We start from the raw sequence: 20,971 nt of genomic DNA on the forward strand, positions 1-20,971 counted from the left end.
AGTCACTCATCTAATTTCTCTTATCAACAACATATTCTCTAATGTTCCTATTCCGAAGTTTTTTAGTTATTCAAATTTTTTAATATGAGATTAGTTTTTTTTATAGTCAATTTGCAAGTTATTTTTTTGAGTGCAAAAGAGGGAAGATGAAGATTTATGAGTCACGCAATACACTTCTGAGATAATTCTTAAGCATTTTATTTCCCTTCTAATCAAACTCATAAACAGTCTTAGGATACATATAATAATTTCAGTGGTAGGAAGATATAACTTATATTCTCATTAAAGGAAATATTTCTTCTTTTTTTTGCCATCAATTCACATACTTATAAAGTAAATTTTTTAAACCCTATAGAATTAATGAATATTTATAGAATTAATGATTAGGATGGAAAACAAGTAAATTCTCACTATTTATTACATGACCAATTTTTTTGAAAAAAAAAATAAAGATTGATTTGGTTGATTTTGATTTTGAATGGACCCCACTAACTCCACATTAAGTACACATATAATATGAGAGAAAGGAAAATAAGAAAAAAAATCCGAAAACATTGAGCTACTTGTTCGTTCCCAACAAGTTTAACACTCCTCACAATTGACGGTACCTAAAATGAAAACAGTTATGGATTCTCTTCCTTCTGTATCATCCTCCATTCTTCTAACTCGACGACTTCATCTCTTTCATCACAACCCAACCTCTCTTGTTTCCACTTCCTCCTTCCGTAGAAATAGAACATCACGTTTTGCTTCTTCCAATAACAACTCACGTGCTGGAAATGAAGGAGATGACGATGATGACGTGGATAGGGCACTTCACATGGACGGAAATATCCCTGTCACTTCTGATGAGTTCGTTAAACGTGTCTCATCTCGTGCTTATGACATGAGAAGACATCTTCAACAATCCTTTGATTCAAGTAGCTATGATGGTAATCAATATTGTTATTCTCATTTATAGATTCTCATATGTATCACCATATCATTGTATTATCGTATCATAGATATTCGACAAAGTTTCTATATATGTATGACTCTTAAGACAAATTTGTTGTTATGAATTATTTTAGTATCATTATTCATTAATTATTGATCCTGAATGATGCACGATACAATATGATTCATGATTTGGAAAATAGGCCTAATGATTTCTCTGCTTTTCACAATACTAACTACAGTGTTGTACAATATCTTAATTTTCCCTCAATATCTTAAATTATTTGTGTTTGTTTGCTTTATTATTGAATGCACTGGTTCTTAAAACCAAAATTGTTGGATTTCCTATATCCGTTCCATTTTTCTTGGAGGATGTGGTTTTGAACTTTTGAGTGCCCCTACATGTGTCTGTGTGATCCAAATTGATCCATTAACACACATATTTATTCAATTCAAAAGTAACTCCTCCTTTTACAGTAATAATCATTTGCGAAAGATATAAACGTATAGATTTTACTAGCGGGGGTGGTAACCTTTGTGTATTTCACTTTTACTTGTGGTATGATACCAAGATTGGTTGAAGACTGTTACCCTCTGTTGAGAATTTTCTGTTGATATCTTAAATTGTTTTGTGGTTGTTTGCTTTAGATGCACTGGTTCTCATAATCAAATTGTTGGATTTCCTGCGTTCATGTCTTTCGACCAATATTCTTGGAGGATGTGGTTTTTAGCCCCCCTGCATTTGTCTGTGGTCCTAATTGATTGATAATCATATTAAGTCATTAACACATTTTTTTAATCCAAAAGTAACTTCCCCTATTTACAGTTATCGTTTAAAAAAGTAACTGGATTTTGTTTGCAAATCACACCAGAGATGATGTCATATGCACTTAGTAATTCATTGTTGCGCACATGGTACTAAATGGTTGTTTGTGTATTTTGGATAAAAGAAGTAATATTATTCCATGAGAGAAAGAAAGCAGAGAAAGCACAGAGATAAATAGTCATTAGATAAAATGCAAAAGGTGGTCAACTAAGCTAAGCTCCCCAATCTCTTTGCTTGTTCAACAAAGAAACCCTTTTGACGAAGTATCCACTGACTGCAACATGAAGAGGCTAAGAAAATCACTTTATCCAGTGGAGGGGAAGCAGGAAAAAAATGTTCTTGAAAACTCCGGCTGTGCTTTCAAACCATAGTCACCAAAGCGGCACACATTGCCTACCTCTAAAGGGTCCCCCCATTCCTATCTAGTTGTTTTTTTATCCTGTCAAATGTAATTGTATGACATATATAGTGAAAGGGTTACTCTAGAATATTTTTAACTTGCTAATGTTTGAACTTTTAATCCATTGTGATTGTCTGTATTGTAGGCACCTACTCTTTCCATCTGTATGTTGTGTTCTCTAAGAAAAATTGAAGGTTGATTTTCTTGTAGCAAGCGAAGCTTATTGATATATTGTTTCTGTTCCTTTTCTTCTGATCAGTTTTAGATGCAAACCCTTGGAGAGAAACTTCAAAGCCCGTGTATGTACTCACTCGAAAGGAAAATCAATTGTGCACAATGAAAACCCGAAGAAATATAAGGTCAAAATCGGGTTTTCTTTTCTCCAAAGTCATTTAACAGTGGCATTTTTCTTACTTGACTTTTTATTTTTCTGTAACAGTGATGTTGAAAGAGAGCTTGGCTTATTGTTCTCCAAAGGAGGCAACTGGAGATCTGGAATTGGAAATCAGAAAAAGCAATCAAAGGAAGGGACTAAGTTTCACATGCTTGTAGAAGATATTAGAGACGGGGTGCTGGTATGTTTTCACACATTTTATTCTATATAATTGCAAACATTTTGTAATGTGAATTGTGAAATGCATCGGAAAATACTCAAGTTAGTGTGTTTCCATTTAGTTTTACTTTAATTGTAGTCTGATTTGCTTTACTGGATGCTAACTAGGCATTCAACATGTAAAATTCATTGATTATTTCTAAATGTAACAACTACTAACCTAAAGAAAAAGTTAGACCATGTAACTGTAGTAATTGTACTATTTTTCCTTTTGAGGGGCATTCTACTTCTATCTTATATAATGAAACAACCTTGTCTGCAACATATTGTATGAATCATTTGCATAACCTAATCGCTTACAATCTCACACCATGGCTGTAGGTATTTGAAGATGAGAATGAAGCAGCAAAGTATTGTGACTTGCTACAAGGAGGTGGTCAAGGTTGTGAGGGTGTTGCTGAAATAGAAGCCTCATCGGTAACAAGAAAAAACTAAGCAATTATTATTTGCCACTCTTCTCCTTTGTTCAAAACATTATACAATAACATTGGCTATTTATCTTGCAGATATTTGACCTTTGCCAGAAAATGAGGGCTCTTGCAGTTTTATTCCGCAGAGGGAGGACACCTCCTCTACCCGAAAGTCTTAAGCTCAATCTGCGAGCTCGGAAAAGGTCCCTTGAAGATCAAGATGATTTGGTATGAAATTCAATTTCCCTTATGGTGGAAGGGAAACAACTTTATGTTAATATGCTTAGCCCTCAACAGAGGGAATAAATGTCTATAATGATTAGATTTTACTATGAAAAAGAAATTCATCCATCCATTATACTTGAAAATAATATAGCATGTTAATAGTTTGTCAACACTCATGTGCAAAACTGTGCTTTTCATTCAGATTTTAACTACAGCACTGGAAGTTGGTCTTGTATATATAGGTTATAAGAATCCAAGATTATTAATTCTCTGTGTGCCTGTAAAATGTTATAGCCTAAGAAATGAACGTGATAGCTAACGTGAAATATTTAGTTATCTACCAGGTCAGCATGTAGAATTTTCATTGCCCTTTTTTCATTTATAGGAAATATAAAACAATGATTCCCCACTGAAGTTTTATCATATATATTTGATTTGATGAAATTAGAGGGATGAAATGTTTGTCTTGTGACTTATAGGGCACATTTTAGAAACAACATTTTGGGTTACGAAGATAAGATTGTATACATTTATTATTCTCATACTCCCGTAAATGTGTTCTCGAGTAGTTGACTGTGTTTTAATTGTGTACATCTTATCAATTTAATCATCAACACATGCAATTTCTTTATAAGGTGGACAATTTCTCATTAAAAATTTAGCATGGTCAGCATCACATAGTACAACTAAGTAATAATATTTAAAAAAAGATGAAGACCCAATGGTTTAGGGTTAAATATTTTCTGTCCGTTTTAGATTTGGGCACAATAATATTTAGACCAAATAAAATTACAACATTGATATGCTATTATATTTCTGCAAACATGACCGAGACAATATATGGAACCCTTTGACGTCTCCTTCTCAACCTGTTTTGCTTCAACATGTAATGGAGTATTCTAGTCATTCTACATAACTAGAGCAACAATTAACATATATTAAGAAAATTAGTTACAAGACAATTGTTTTAATTTAATAGAAAATATACAAATAATTATAATTGTTATTCATTATCCGTGAGGAATCATTTCAATTAAAATTGGTATCGGAAACTAAAAATAATTAAATTTGTTTATATTTGAGACCAACAAATATCAACATTTTTTATTATAATTGAGATCGAGAAAATATGACTTTGTTACGATGATAATCCATCACCAACATAATGTAAGTATTCAAATATATGTCTTTTCTTTTAAACAAGACATTTATACTGAAAATATTTACTTTCATAACTATGATAAATCTTTTGGACATGCTAATGTAGATGGAACTTATTCAAAATATTGGAAAAGAGTCCCACATTTTTGTATCATTAAGATGAACGTTAATTCAATGCAACATCTCTTCCCATTTACCTATGAGCTAACACATTTATTGTCTCTAAAATGGAAGCACATCCTTTTGAGAATGTGTTGGTCGGTATATAACTGATTTAAAAAAAAAATATTTAAATTAAAATTTTAATAATTAATTATTTTTTAATTAATTATAGTAAGTGATACATTTCTCCATGTAGAGGTGAGCATGGGTCGGGTTGGAACGGGTTAAAATTTGTCCTTACCCGGTCCTAAATATTGGTCGGGTCACTTTTTTGAACCCGGACTCGACCCTAGACCCGAAGCTAACCCGACCTAAATAGCGATTGAGTCAGTCGTTAAACTTGACCATTGACCAGATTAAATATAATGCATACTCATTTTAGATAGATAAAGACTTCTCAATATTATTTATTTTTATGAATTTGTAGTTTGATATATAAAATGATATATGTATATATATTATTCACTTCTATGTGTTTCTAAAAAATAGTTGATGTACAATTATTATCAAAGAAACATGGGAAATTATGATAAACTACAATTTTCTTTATATTTTAATTATTATTATTTTATTGTTTATTCATTGAGTTCTTAAATGGATTTAATTTTTAACAGTAAAAAAGTTTTTCCTTTCCTCCTTAAACTGAATTCCTATTCTTATTTGCTGGAATAGAAAAGCAAGTGAATCAAAATTGAAGAGAGAGAAAGCAAACTTTCTTTGTCTGCGGAAAAAAGAGATAGAATTTCCATTAACGGTGTGGAACAGTTAGATAGAAAAGGTAAGTGAAAAAAGAGACTGAGAAAATTTCTCCCGAAAAGGGATTTCATAAATGCAGACCCTTATCTTTCTGTGTTTGTTTGTTGAGATTTGATCCTTTCTCTCTCTTCATTCCTTTGAAGTTTGGATCTGTAACAATTTATTTATGTTTCATTAATTTTATTTATTCTTTTATTTTCTGTTATTTCATTCTTGAAGAGCTTCAGATTCTATTGAAGCAATTGGCGCATAAAGATCCTGCTTTGAGCCTCACCCAACATTATCTGCCTCAAATCCAATTCTGGGTCGGTTTCAATTCCTCTCCAAAATTCCATTTTTTAACCAAGGTATGAAATTTTACAATGTAATATGCATGAATAAAGATATTTTTTTATTGTATTTTTGTGATAATTTTATGATTTGGTTGTTGTTATTGGAATGTTGGAAACTTTGTGAAGATTCAATGAAGCGGCAATGAGGTGTGTGGATGAAAAATGGAGGTTAAATCAGAGGGTATACAATTGAGGTGTGACAAGCTTCAAAGTCCTGTGATTCCAAGGACACGTTTGAGGATTTGGTTCATTCGTGTGTGTTCAAGCATAGTCATATGGACATGTCTGGTTCAGCTAGTGACAGTTAGTGAACTGTGGCAATCACATTTCATTTCTGGAATCACTAGTAGTATATCTCGAATAACCCAAGTCCAGCTTCCGCTACGATCGGATGATGGAGTTGCTGTAGTGCTTCCTCCCTTAGCACCTGCAAGTTAGTTTTTAACCAAATATTTGTAATGACTGAATTCTTGTTTCCTTAAATTATGAATTTGAAGAACTGTAATGCAATCTTTTATATGATTTGATTGAGCAATACAATTTATTTGTATTGTTGACAGTGTGTTACATTTCTTGATAGATAGTGATATTTGTGATTAACTGAAAGTGAGTGCAAATTGTATGTGTTGGTAATTATTTCTTCAAAGTTTTCTGTTTTTCTCCCTGGTTTGGTGCTTGTTTTTATGTAATCAATTAGGAGCATGAATGATGTATACATTGCTGATTGTCAACTGGGTTTTCACTTTTCAAACAGCCTTGCAGCTGTTATAAAAATTGTGGTTGAGGGCCTATGATGTAAGCATTAGAAATTTAATTAGAGATAAGTCACTAAGATCTTAGTGCATTCTGTTTTAGACTTTGTCATCGTATTATGAGGATTTCCTGCCGAAGAAGGCTTGTTTTATGCTGATCTGTTGGTGTGGAGTGTGGACCCTAACAATTGGGAAAAAGGAACATTACTAAATCAAAACCAAATAGGACTACAACTTAAGGTCCACTGTTTCACACTTTATTGTTTTAACTTTTAAGTCACGCATGATGCATACAATATAACTTTTTATGTACCTCTTTAAGTTGAAATAAAAGAGGTAATGATTTTAAAATATTACAAAAAGTATCCATTCCTATCTTTTATGTGTGTCCCTTCTACAGTAATTTCTTTTATAAGTATTTTAGTTTTTTAATGTATTGGTTATGGTTTACTGGAAGTTGCTTACTTAAGACAGTTTGCTTGTGAATTTTGTTTGATATTGACAATTTCTCAATGCTGGACCAAAATTATATCTTCTCAATTTCTCTAGGACTATGTGAATGGATATAATTTTACTAATTTTACTAATCTTGTGGGTTTGATAGATAGGATATTTTAACATGCTTTTTTTGTTTTTGCCTTTATTTTCTCGTTATTCATTTTGGTAAATTAAAAGCCTTATGACCTGAAACGATACAGGAAATTATACAAGTAATGGATTTCTAAGAGTTTCTTGCAATGGGGGCTTGAATCAAATGCGTGCTGCGGTTTGTAATTCCTTTTCTGCCACTTTTCTGTTTCTATTCTGTGATAATCTTAAATATTCATTAGAGGTTTGGTATTACAGATTTGTGATATGGTGACAGTTGCTCGATTGTTGAATCTCACATTGGTTGTTCCAGAGCTTGATAAGACCTCATTTTGGGCAGATCCTAGGTGTATACTCTCTTCTGAAAAAAGTTTGAGTATCAACTAATTTGGTCTCCCTGTCATGTTAAAGTTTTTTACTTTCCTTTTTGCAGTAATTTTGAGGACATTTTCAATGTGAAGCATTTCATAGATTCTTTAAGAGATGAAGTTCGAATAGTGAAAAGAGTACCCAAAAAGTTTAGTAGGAAAGAAGGATACTCTACCCTGGCGATGCCTCCTGTCAGTTGGTCAAATGAAAAATATTACTTGGAGCAGGTCTGCTTATTTAATGGTTCCTTTTGAGCAAAACTGTATTGTGCAAATAAATTAATTTTTTATTTACAATTTCAGTTTTGATAAAATGTTTTTTTTGGCAATATTATAAGGGTTTTAAATTGCAGCTGCAATATTGATGTTGTTGGAGTCTCCGCAACGGCATCACGGTTGCAATTGCGGCCGCATCAGCCGCATTTTCCTGTAATTGCAGTAGACACAACGTATCAGCAACTACATTTAAAAACCCTAAATATGATTGATCAATGATTCTCCACTGTTATATTTATGAGTTGACATTTAGAGTTTTAAGACAGTACGACTTCTTTTATTTGGCTGTAAGGGGAAGGTTATATTATTTTTTTGCTTTGACCGTTTCTACTGGCTAGTTTCCCTTAAAATGTTAAATTTTTAATGCTTTTCTGAGAAGGTATGGGTGCTTTTCTTAACCTTTATGATTGTGCGAATTAATAGAAAATTGGATTTATTATTGTCGTCACTAATCTAGTATTATGGATTTTTTGTTTAAGAAATGGGACAATGGGTAGACAAAAATTGCTTAAATTTCCATATTCGGAGGTTTCTAATATTCTTATTTCTTGAGTAAAATGCAGTTTTTTTAATTACATTTTTTATCTTGCAGAACCCTAGGCTGCATGGGTAGCTTACTTACATGTTTTTCTGTATGAATAATACGAGTTCGTGCAGATTTTGAAATGCTTGCATTTTTACCTTTTCTAACAGACACTTCCAAGTTTTTAATTGCTTACTCTTCTTGGCTGGCAGCTATGATTTGTTAGTTCTGCAAACTATTAGATGCATTAGTGTTGGTCCTCATAAATATCTGTACTCAGTGTTGTTCCTCATAAATATCTGTACTCAGTGTTGTTCCTCATAAAATGACGGACAGGATGGAAAAATGCAATATACAGGAGACAAAATGTTTGCAGTTGTTGAAAGTAGAGTCTATTCATTATATTTAGGAAACATATTAGAATTTTAGTGGAGCATTTTAACTAATCATTTGTAACAATGATCAGTGTTTCAGTGGCATGAAGAAAATCTAAAGTATGCCTGACTTCTCATATTTACTATTTAGCAATTAAAATGAGTTGTTTCTCATGTAGCAAAGCTTTATTAGGTTCCGAAAGTAGCACTACACTGATTGCTTTGAAGTAAGACATATTCTTAGTTTTTCACATATTCCTCCCCCTCCCCTATTTTGAGTAGTAAATGCGTTGACTTTAATCTAAATCCATTCATGCATTCACACTGCAGATTCTGCCACTTTTTGGAAAACATAAGGTGCTACACTTCAACAGAACTGATACACGTCTAACAAACAATGGTCTACCGCTTGATCTACAGAAACTTAGGTGCCGTGTCAATTACCAGGCGCTAAAGTTTACTTCTGAAATTGAGAATTTGGGTCAGAAATTGATTCAGATACTCCAAGGGAATGGACCTTTTGTGGCATTGCATCTGAGATACGAGATGGACATGCTAGCTTTCTCTGGTTGCACTCAGGGTTGCACTGATAATGAAGCTGAGGAGCTCAAGCAGATGAGGTCTTTTATGTTTCTTGTTAGGGTGTATATATAGGGTTTTAAGTTATTCATGCTTTTGTCACTAACTTGAGAGATAGATGCTTCATATCTAACAGTTGCTAGCGAAAATGTAGATAAAGAAGATTTTGTTGTTCTCTCATGACTAAATTATAATTAATTCAAAGTAGTTAACTACATCTCCTATTGGATTCAAGATAAGAAACAAGCAGATAATATGTTGTAGTTAAGGATTGGTGATAGATGTTAGTTGCTTGCTTATGCTGCAAGTTGGAGTAGAGTAGTGGTTCTGTATAAGATATATTGGATCTGAGTATTTTTGACACATTAAATACTTGACTTCATAGAAATAAAGATTCTTGTGATCAAAGTTTTTTGTAATGAGACAAATTTGATATCCATCTGACAAAATGTTGATTTTGCTCGTTAATTCAGATATGCATTCCCTTGGTGGAGAGAAAAGGAGATAGTTTCCAAAGAGAGAAGATCACAGGGTCTATGTCCTTTGACACCAGAGGAGGCAGCCCTAGTTCTGCGAGCCTTAGGTTTTGGTAGGGAGACACAGATCTACATTGCAGCTGGCGAGATATATAACGGTGAACGTAGACTTGCAGAGCTGCGAGCTGCATTTCCACGAATTGTGAGTTCATAACCAGTATAATTCATAGCCTCCCAATTTTCTGTTTATATTTTGACCTTCTTAAAACACCGCCAGGTGATTTTGACTTCTACTAATGGATTACTAAGCAATGTGTAAATTGTCTAGATACATTTTGTATGGCATTGTTACATCGCAGATTCCACTAAAAGCATTGAAAGAAACTTCATGATCTTTGGAGCATTTTTCTTATTTTTCTTCTTATCACTCTGGTTGAAAATTGTTGTAGCTCTCATTTCTGCTCTTATGAAACTATTCTACTTGACAGCATTTGACTTTTCTCCTTCGCATTTTTAGGTGAAAAAGGAAACATTGCTGACCCGTGATGATTTACAACAGTTCCAGAATCATTCGTCGCAGATGGCAGCTTTGGATTTTATGGTTTCAGCAGCCAGTAACACCTTTATTCCTACCTTTGATGGGAACATGGCAAAACTTGTGGAAGGTCATCGCAGGTGTGTATATTTAACCCTTGCAATTAGAACACCCTGCATGAAAATCTACATAAGATTTCTAATCAGCTCTCCTGCAGGTATTCCGGGTTTAAAAAAACCATCTTACTGGATCGGAGAAAGCTCGTAGAATTGCTTGATATGCATCAGAACAGAACCCTTGCCTGGAACGAGTTTGCAGATGCTGTGCGACAGTTTCATGAAAGCAGAATTGTCAGGCCAACTCGGCGTAGAGTTATTTTAGACAAGCCAAAGGAGGAGGATTATTTCTACGCCAACCCTCACGAGTGCCTCTGCGAGGAAACAAACTGTGATGACTTGCCTGGTCCTCGTAATTCCAGTGATGTATGATGGGTTCAGGCTGTCAAATGTAGATATGCACTGTTCTGCCCAACCACGAGTTAGGAGGAGGAATCGAAAAATGCACCATTCCACTAATTTCCTGAGGTGCTGTGTTAAGAATACACATTACTGGCAAAAGATCTGAGATTAAGTATACACGATTTTTGTAGGTAACTGAGAAATGAAAAAAGAAGAATAAAAGAACAACAAAGGTAGTATTGGCTTCTCTACTCTGAGGCTTGCACCCTTCATTGAATAACTTTTTTGGTCTGATTTAATTGTTCAGTTTAGTCATTATATAGTGTATGTTGTATATTAGCCTCACATGTGGCTTTTTGAAAGTTCATTTTCTTAACTATCATCAGTGTCATTTGTTCTGTAACTATACTGTGGAGAAAGTTGCACAGTCAATGAGTTCTCACACACCTCTGTTAAAAAAGTTAAATCATACAATTAGAGGTATAAGAGAATACTAACAATGTTTAAAAGTTGACAAATGGCTGGTTTTTTTAAACATGTTAGTGGTGCAATTTCTGCTATATGTATTACAAATATTTTGTAGGTAATAGACAAAGTTTACTTCCTATATGGCTACATTTCAGAAGAAATATTTATTTGAGTTGATCTCCCCTTCTAAAGAAATAACTAAACAATAAAACAATAAAAATGTTGTAAAGTATGATAGACAACCTTATTAGACTTAGTTGTACCGAGTCCATATTTATTGTCACACTTTTTTATATCATTCCATGTGTTATAAGATATGATTGGTCAGAAAAATATTTAATAATTGTAATTTTAATTTAAATAATTTATTTATAACCAATTAGAAGTGGTACAAAAAGTTGAACAACAAATATACTCCCGCTGTACCTCGACCACAACCTTAGCTATGGGCTTAGGTACATCATTTCACGAGAAAACAATGCAAAAATAAAAATCATACCATATTCTATAATGAAAGGGAAAAGAATAACTCTTAATCCCTTGAGAGATGCACATCAAGGTGCAATGCATGACTCTACTTCACATAAGTGAATATTAGTCGAATTTGATTCATATCAGCTCAAATAAAAAACGAATTTATCTGATTCAAATCTCAACTTGAGATCAATAAAAAATATTTTATACTTTAAACTTAGGTCCATTAAAGTTCATCAATAATTAAGTTAATCTGCCATATGGAATTTGTTTAGCTCGTGGACTCAAATAAAGTTTACCAAAAGTCTTTTTATGAAAATTTTAATTCTAATATGATAAACGTACATTAATATTCATTTAAATATAAAAAGTGTAGACTGTAGGCATACATTAGTAGAGTCGGTTGGGCCTGAAGCCCATTATGAAAAGATATTAATGATCAAAGTTGTTTTTGCGTAAAGTAAATCGAGAAAGAAGAAGAAAGAAAAGGAAGAGGGTTTGGTTTGTGATTGAAGAACATGTATCATCCTACCAGAGGTGGCGTAAGAGGGGGTCGAGATCGTAAGTTTCCTCCTCCACCATTTCAATTTCCTATTCATCAATCTTTGTTTTTTTGCAATCTATCAATTTCAACTTTGCAATTTCTTTTCTATATTGATATTTTTTTTATCAATTCCTGCAAATTGGGATTATGTTGTTTTTTCCTTCAAAAGCTTCAGTTGATTTATATATACCTTTTTTTACAGTGAGTTATTCTAGTCAATTTTTTAAAAAAAAATGTGGATTTTTGTTGTTCCTAATTGTTTGCGCTTTAATTTTGATGGACAGAATTCACCTGGGAGGATGTAAAAGCTGATAAACATAGGGAGAATTATCTTGGTCATAGTATCAAGGCCCCGGTTGGAAGATGGCAGAAAGGTAATTTTCATTGCTTTATTTCTGCCCAGTTTACACTTTGTTAATGTAAAAAAATTTCATATTCTACTTTGCATTTAGAATGATACATGCTAGTCCTCAGTTAGGTACTTTAGCTTAAGTTGGATACCAGAGTAGAGTTACAACTTATTGGTGTTTTATTCTTATGGTTATTTTTACTCTTAATTCCTTCAGTTGGAGCCTGGAGGAGAATTTTAGAAGCCCCATTTAGGAGAGTAGATTATATGGAGGGTAATCCAATTAATAGAGGATGAAGAAGACTAAGAAAACTGTAGGCGAAATAATTAGGAAGAGTTTATATATTAATGGTTTGTCAATGAACATGATTCGTGATAGAGCATTATGGTGTCATTTGGTCGAGTGTGAATAAGGCTTGGTTTCTGTTGCTTCTTGTTTACAAGATGCTTAAATTGGGCTAGATAAACTTACTTTTAAACATTGTATTATGTTTGGCTATTTGCATCTTTGTTTTGCACTTAACTTATATTCCATTTGCCTCTCGATTTATACTGCTTACTTGGAGGGGGTACAAGTAGTTATCCATTTAGTGTTGTATTATGAAAATTTGTTAGCATCCGGTTCAATTTTGTTGTGCATGGTTGCAACCTGGTTTGTCTTTTCATGGTTTGGAACTGTAGCTTTAAGATGTAGTTTTCACATAAGTTCAGTCTACAAGTTCAGTGGGGCTTCTAAAAGTTAAAATTTTCAGTGACACTATCACTGGAGCTTTGCTAGTTCGTGATAAATGTCATATTCTGGAAGTTTTGAGCCTACTTAGTAGTTGAAGCTGCTTATATTCTTCACCATGGGAAGGAGCAGGGGGGTTTAGTTGATCGAATGATCTGAAGTTTGATTGATGTGCTTGGGTTGGGGTCTAGACTAACATTTAAAAAATATCAAAATGGAAGTAGTTAGTCCTTTTTCATAAGGAAGACAATTTTATAGCCAAGTGCACAAAATATGAGGAAAGTCAAATGGACATGAAATTTAATGTGGTTCAACATATGGTGAACTATAGGCCTATGACATTAAAGGAGAAGAGAGAAAATTCACTATGTCAATGAAGATTACAAGGATTAGCGACTTAATGCTCACTCTTATTCCGATACACCAAAAACATTACTTTTACAGTTAAGTTGGGTGTACTGCAGGACATTGCCAATCTCCTGCTCCCCTGCAAATATTATTGTTGGGATGTGATCCCAGGTCTATCAGCCTGGTTCCTCCACAAATCCACATCAAATAAAAGCCACTTTTTTCTGCAAGTGTTAGCCATTAAATGGGACTGAAATCAATTGATTAAATGAGTTTAAGCTTATCTATTACAACATTAGGTTTTTTGTTCTTTTCCTTCCATGAACAGGGATTCATCTCTTATTTTGAACCTTACCAGAGGATAGTACCTCTTATTTTATTCTTTTGGGGTAGCTTTCTATTCCATGGTATAATTCATTTATCTATTTTCTAGCTATGTTAATAAAGAAGTTGTCATCTCCTTTTGTGATATAGCCAACTAAACATGTTCTATATCTTCTCTTTGGTTAGATAGCTGCAACATTCTCTTCCATTTATACATATGCTATACATACATATATCTTTGTGTGTGTTGCTGGTATTTAAGGATGGTATTATCTTAATAAAAGAATCCTTAAATCTTTGTTTAATTTAACAGGCAAAGATCTTCACTGGTATACCAGGGATAAAAAATCCCTGGATGCTGAGATGGAGGTTGCTAAAGAAGAGATTAAGAGAATTAAGGAAGAGGAAGAACAGGCAATGAGGGAAGCTCTTGGCTTAGCTCCTAAGCGTGCTAACCGTCCTCAAGGTAACCGTCTTGATAAACATGAGTTTTCAGAACTGGTAAAGAGAGGTTCTACAGCAGAGGACTTAGGTGCAGGCCATGCTGAAGCTGCAAGTGTTCAGGGTCTTGGTTTTGCAAGGTAAATGGGTTAGGAAACAATTTTTTTGCAATAAACTGGATATCTTGTCTTCATATTCCCTTTAGTTTTTGCTATTTGTTTCAGTTCTATAAAATGTTTGTCTTAGGTATAATTCGGTAGGTATGTTTGCAGTTACACATGTTCCATATCATTATTCTACTTATATTACTGTGTAGGGACTAGGGTCTATCACCCAAGTATCATGCGATTTATTGAGTTATGAAACCAATATTTCGTGTGGTGAATATCCATTTTTTGAGAAGAACTAAATTTTTCATGAAACATAAATCAGTAAGTTTGAGTTTGATGTGTTAGAGTTCAGGTTTGAAGATTCAGATGGTTCAACAATTTGCCTAGCAGCTGTCTTTGTACTTAGTGTGGGTTTCAATGTTTCATATGAAAATGTCCAACTCTTTTGTTTAGTATGTAGTAGAAAGGATGTGGCTTTGCTGGCTATTTAGCATGTTGCCCACTAGTTCTGAACTGCTGACCACATAGCTATTTGGAAGAAAAGGCACGGAACACTGCGGGAGGGTGACTTTCTGAATTTACCTTAGGCATGCAGAGTAAAGTTCTCTGCTACAGATGTTCACATTGTTTCTTTGTCTTTACTGGCCTAAGTGTTGAACATCAAAGTTTAAGACAACCTTGATTGATGTGATTGTGATGTCTAACACAATGACTAATAGAATAAGCTTATTGAAATAAGCTAAAAGAAGCTTATAGGAAATTCATAATTTTATTTTCATAGACCAAAATAAGTTCTTCAAATGCTCCCTAAATGGACTTGTTATACCATGAATATGTTTAACATCAAGAAATCCCTGCTAATATTCTGTTACTTACTTCCTACTGTCTGCAGAGCACCCGTTCCTTGGGAAGAACCCAGTTCTTCAAAGCTTCCACCTTCAGACATACCAGCTGAGGTGGAAAATGCACCTATGCCAAATCCATCTGCTAGAAAGACCGAAGATTCAGAAGATGAAGGTAGAAAAAAGAGAGGACGCGAGGAGAGAAAGGAAGAGAAACGTGAAAAGCGGGAGAAGCATCATTCTCGTGATGATAGGAAGCACGAGAAACATATAAGGCGCGAGAAGCGGCATTCTCGTGATGTAGATGACAGGAAGAGGCACAAGAAAGATAAGGAGAGGAGGAGACATGATTCGGATTAATATTTATCAACATGTATTTGTGAAATAACATGTTTGTTCTAGTTCGATGCCCGAGCATTAATGAATGATGTATCTTCTTGACTTAGTTGTTTGACATTCCAAAAGCCTGAATTCACTATCAAAGCATTGGCACCTGAAATCAAGCATTGTTTTATTTTTATGGCTTTTACAGAGGAAATGCTTGGTGAAATGTTATTAAGATGAGGTTTTGGTAGTGGCTCGTGAGATCATTAACTAATTCTTGCAATCATAGTATAATTATTTTTTGGGACCATTTTACTTGTGCAATCATTGATTGCCTACAGTATTGAACTTTTTTTGTCTCCTCTATCAATCAATTCTTATGCAACAATTGTATAAGGCACTGTACAAAGTTCAATACTATAGTCTAAACAAATGTCTTCACTTACAACATGTGCAGCATTGATGTAGAGATTCAATGTCTCCCCTTCTTTTATTTTCCTTAGTTTTTTGTTGAGTTATCAAGTTTTGATGGCTTCTACCACTTGGGAAGGATGTTCTCAAGAAAATATTATCTATCCGATATTCAGTAAAAAAAATACTTACAAAAAATTCATGATTATCATGTGGCTGTGAAATGAAACCAAATTATATTAATTATTCATCTCTGCTGAAATATTCAGTCTGGAAAGACAAAACAAAAGAAGGGAATGAATGATACTAATTAAAAGATTGGTTCTTGTTCCACATGTCTTTCCTTGAGGGACAAGAATACCATTTCTTTATCTTCTTTCAAGTTGCGTTGTTTATATATGCTGTTAAAAAGAACTATTATATTGCCAAAAGATTAAAAAAGAACTATGATATTATGAGAGATTATTCTTCACTGTGTTGGTTTTGAAATGTGCATGTAAATCAGTGGTGCATCGTTTTCCTTACAAAAATAGCAGCACCGTCCATGTGTCAGTTTCACTACTCTATCCCAAATGTGAAATACTATCCTTTATTAAAGAGTTCAATATGTTTAGGCTAAAGTTTTTAATACAATTAATTAAATCATTTATCCCTCATCTTTATTATTTCCATTTAAAGATTAATAATAGTTAACACAAATGATAAATAGTTTATGTAGAAAACTCCTACACATAAATATTAAACTGTTATATATGTTAAGAATTCCTTAAATTCGTCTCATGAACTCACTGAAATATGCTTAGATAAAGTTAGTTATATAAGATATCTCATGGTATAAAGTACAAACTATGAAATAGAATAACATATCTATGCAACAAAAGTTTTTTCCCTTTCTTACCACATCATCAACCTTTCATAATGTAAACATAAGAAGATTTGAGGAAGAAGCGTGTTATAGAGTAAACTAAAGAAAGAAATGAAAGAGAGAATAATAGCGAGGAATTTTGTGTTTCACACTTTCTATTTTATTGAATTATAAAATTGAATAGTTACAATCTCAACCTAGCCTTTATTTATAGTTTACAATAGGAATGAACCTAACCCTATTTGTGGTACACATTAGTTCTAACTAATTCAGTTAGAAGAACTTTTCACACGATTCTTCAAGTAGTGAGGGATCAATAGTGAGATGACGAGTGACCACAGAGTCTGGATACCAAATCGAAATGGAGGGCTTAGCCAAGAGGCTAGCAGTCATGGCATGATGATACAAGTCATGTTGATGAGAGAAGAAGTTCCACGTCTGTGTTTGGCAGAGGATGGTTGCAATGCATACTGTGAATGAGGATTAGAAGGGTAATTTGGATCCATGTAGGAATGAGGTGGAAAGTGTTGACTAGGATAAGCTGAGTGATGTGGTTGATGACTAACATGAAGATGTTGACTATGAATAAATTGTTGATGTGGCGAAGCTTGAGATAGTCCAATAGATAATGGTTGACCATAGAGCTAGGAGTAGGATGTACCAAAATTAGGAGGTGCATAGTAACAAACACTTACATCATGACCATACCTATTGCAGAAAACACAGTAAAAACATTTCTTGGAGGAAAAACGACCTCCACTACCACGAGAGCTACGAAATCCACGGGAACCACCTCGATAGCCACGGGAACCACCACAGAAACCTCCAGGACCATGAGGTAGAGCTCTAACCATATCTGAACGAGCATGAGATGACCTCATTGGCATCATATAAGGAAAACCAGAGGAAACCGTTTCCGATGAGTGTAACGGTGAACCAGCAGCAAGATTGACCGATAAAACATCGGAAACAGATCGATTTATATTTCGTTCCATGCGTGACTCAAAAGTAATAAGAAAGAATTGAAGTTCATTTATCATAGGAAGATCATGGTGACTTTCCACAACTGTGATAATAGGTTGAAATTCCTCCGATAAACCGTACAAAATAAAATCCACATGCCTAGCTTGAGTGATAGGGGAACCGATTGAAATCAGCGAGTCAATAAGTACCTTGAATCGAGTGAAATATTAAGAAATAGTGTTAGATCCCTTCGTAATCGATCGTAGTTGAGTGAATGCCCCAAAAATCTTACTTTAAAATAGGTAAAAAAAAAAATTTGAATAATGAAGCCATATAAAATTTATTTTCTTATATTCGTTTCATTTTCGGAACATCACTTTAAGTAACATACAATGTGGAAAATAAAAAACCATTACCTAATGGTAACAAAAATAACTCAATATAACTTTGAATAATACTTCATTAGAATATCAGAATATGTTGGTATAGTTACCAGGACCATTTTCCTCGCCCTTATGGGCTACCAGATCGAAAATCTCCATTGTTTTCGATCCCTGTGCATTTTAGTTTCTCGAGTGGTGTTCCTTCATGGATAACTTCCACAATCCTTGATACTTTAAGCTATCCTAAGCATACAACTTAAGAAAGTATCCATACAAAATCCATGTACACAAATATTTGATTAAGTACGAGTTTTCTTAATACACAAATATAACTCCAAACTTTTGAGATAGTTTAGGAGATTCGGGTGTCATATTTGGACACCATTATGTCACGATGTATTCTCCCTCACCTTAGGTTGTCACGTGCTTGATTTCCTTTACAAGAGAGTGAGTTAATCATCCAACTTCGAAAGCTTCAAGACTAAACACACAAAAATAATTTAGTGATTTGCGAATCAATTTTACACGATAACCCTAACGTAAAAACATTGTTTAACACTTTATTACATTTATGAACTCAACGTAAAAACATTCATATTTTTGAACCATCCTTTATCCTCGAAAGTCTTGTTCCCGATTTCCAACGTTTTTCAAGGTAAGTTTTTAATAAAGTTTACACTTTTATCACCTCATAGATTTATATTTTCATGGAGGCTTTTTAAGCCATACTTCACCATTTTAAGGTAAGTTTCTTAATCCAACTCTACACTTTTAAATCCATATCTCCCAAGTTGATCTTACCACTTTAAAGTAAGTCATCTTAAGTAGATTTCATATTTTGCATAATAGGTTTTCATGATCATTTCAACACCTTCTTGATAGTGTTGATCTCATGCTTAAAACAACATTTACAATCAACATTTCTTAAGTTACCTTATTAATGTTCATCCTATAACAAATCAACCATCCATTATTTCATAACACTTTAAGTTTATAAAGTCAAGATTTTTATAAGTCATCTTTTATCCCAAATCATTACTTGAACTTGGAAGTCAAAGAATATCATTTACTAATTAAATTTTTAACTCATAATATTTTAAAACAACACTTTTTCACAAAACTCATCAATAAACATTTTGGATTTCAAAGTTAGAAACTAAACTTCTCCTAAACACATATAGGACATGATTTAGACCTAATGCTAAGGAAAGTTTTGATCCTTCAACTTATCATTAAACATTTTAAAGGTTCCTTTGATAACAAAATCATCCCCTTTGAAACAAAAACAAGTGAAAAAGTCCAAACTTTTCATGGTTAGGAAAAACTCCTTAAAGGTTCCTTGGATATACAACCATCACCTTTAACCATGTTCAAATACCAACAAACATACAAACCTTCTAAACATTAAAAACAGTCCAATGAACACAAAGAATTCATGGTTACAAAATAACATTCTAAGTTCAAGAAAATATCTATTTGAAGTTTTGAACATAAAAATAGTTAGAAATATTATTAGAACATTTCAACAGTTGAAAATGTTCATAACATACATATAAACATCATACTAAAATTTCATAAACATATAATAGTTAGTTCTTAAGAGATGAAGAAATCAAAATGAAGAACCATGAAGAACTACCTTGAGAGTTCTTTGGAAAATGCAAAGTGAAGAAGAGTATGAAAATGCCAAGGTATTCTTTTAGTTAGGATTTGGCTCCTTAAAGAGAGAAATCTTATTTGGGGGGAAAAAGTCAATGGTTTTTCAAAAAGTAGTTTGTGTAAGAGATAGGTGAGTGATTTTATGGATTTTGTGTAAGGGGATATGTACTTTTACTTGTTTAACAAGTAAGCATCTTACATGAAAGTGATGAGACCTTTTCGGTGAAACATTCTCGATTAAGCCATGACCGAGTGTTGTCGGCTAATACTCGGTTGAATATTAAAAATCTCCATATTTCGATTTATGGTTAGAACTTCGAAACACAGAATTCGGAGTGGAAAATATTTAGAAATACTTTTTGGACGAACTTGATGTCTATCTTGACTCAAAATAATATTTCGAAGCCAATGATGCAATCAGAATTTGATTCCAAGTTACGAAACTCAAAAACAAGTTATTGGGCCGAATTCGGGCGAATTTGGGTCCAACAGCAACTCAAAAACCTTTCGTCACAGAAAATTACGAAAATTTACCATAAAACAAGACTAACACTCAACTATGGTTTAGCCTAAATCTATACCGAATAATTTTTAAAATTAACCGTTGATAAAATAAATAATTAATAAAACACACACAAAAAATTCACAGTATTACATTGAGAACGTAATTGACATCCACACGCCTTGGTTTGAGCTTGACAAAGCTAAATGATTTCAAGCCTTATCTGCCGAGAAGTGGAGCAACCAACAACGCGTGGTTGAAGTTCTTCAGAGAGAGAATTGAGGATCCAGGATACAAGCAATTGGTCATGTTCATTCTAGCTTAAGAAAGCAGGGTTGAGGCGATGATGAATGCAATGCGATCTCTACCACTTAAGAATTGAGGAGGAGGATCCAAATCGGATATAAACCATTCAGCTCGGTTCGACCGAAGAACTACAAGAATAAATTGACGCCATGCTAGAAAGTTCTTGTTTGTGAGTTTT

The 20,971-nt window shown here is 33.5% G+C and overlaps 3 protein-coding genes across 6 annotated transcripts; all 3 read left to right on the plus strand.

Annotated features, from left to right (window-relative positions):
• On the plus strand, positions 567-3,684 carry LOC109360865. 2 transcript variants are annotated; one of them, XM_019606042.1, is made up of 5 exons: positions 567-932; positions 2,422-2,521; positions 2,599-2,737; positions 3,097-3,192; positions 3,282-3,684. In XM_019606042.1, exons 1-5 carry the CDS (start codon positions 614-616, stop codon positions 3,417-3,419), a joined length of 792 nt encoding a protein of 263 aa, XP_019461587.1. In that variant the 5' UTR covers positions 567-613; the 3' UTR covers positions 3,420-3,684. The 2 variants fall into 2 exon arrangements, with proteins under 2 accessions (XP_019461587.1, XP_019461588.1); XM_019606043.1 differs by having other exon boundaries at positions 570-932; positions 2,602-2,737.
• Positions 5,374-11,135, plus strand: LOC109360905 (uncharacterized protein At1g04910). Of its 3 annotated transcripts, none has more exons than XM_019606116.1 (10): positions 5,374-5,511; positions 5,709-5,794; positions 5,948-6,254; positions 7,272-7,339; positions 7,420-7,508; positions 7,595-7,757; positions 9,033-9,322; positions 9,755-9,959; positions 10,275-10,432; positions 10,510-11,135. In XM_019606116.1, the coding sequence occupies exons 3-10, from the start codon at positions 5,984-5,986 to the stop codon at positions 10,778-10,780; spliced, it is 1,515 nt and encodes a 504-aa protein (XP_019461661.1). In that variant the 5' UTR covers positions 5,374-5,511; positions 5,709-5,794; positions 5,948-5,983; the 3' UTR covers positions 10,781-11,135. The 3 variants fall into 3 exon arrangements, with proteins under 3 accessions (XP_019461661.1, XP_019461660.1, XP_019461662.1); XM_019606115.1 differs by having other exon boundaries at positions 5,375-5,511; positions 5,709-5,836; XM_019606117.1 differs by lacking the exon at positions 5,374-5,511 and having other exon boundaries at positions 5,519-5,794.
• LOC109361382 (multiple myeloma tumor-associated protein 2 homolog) lies at positions 12,138-15,913 on the plus strand. Its single transcript, XM_019606882.1, has 4 exons — positions 12,138-12,253; positions 12,521-12,610; positions 14,301-14,568; positions 15,431-15,913. Exons 1-4 carry the CDS (start codon positions 12,211-12,213, stop codon positions 15,738-15,740), a joined length of 711 nt encoding a protein of 236 aa, XP_019462427.1. The 5' UTR covers positions 12,138-12,210; the 3' UTR covers positions 15,741-15,913.

Source organism: Lupinus angustifolius, chromosome LG11, assembly GCF_001865875.1.
Source record: "Lupinus angustifolius cultivar Tanjil chromosome LG11, LupAngTanjil_v1.0, whole genome shotgun sequence".
Lineage (NCBI taxonomy): Eukaryota > Viridiplantae > Streptophyta > Magnoliopsida > Fabales > Fabaceae > Lupinus > Lupinus angustifolius.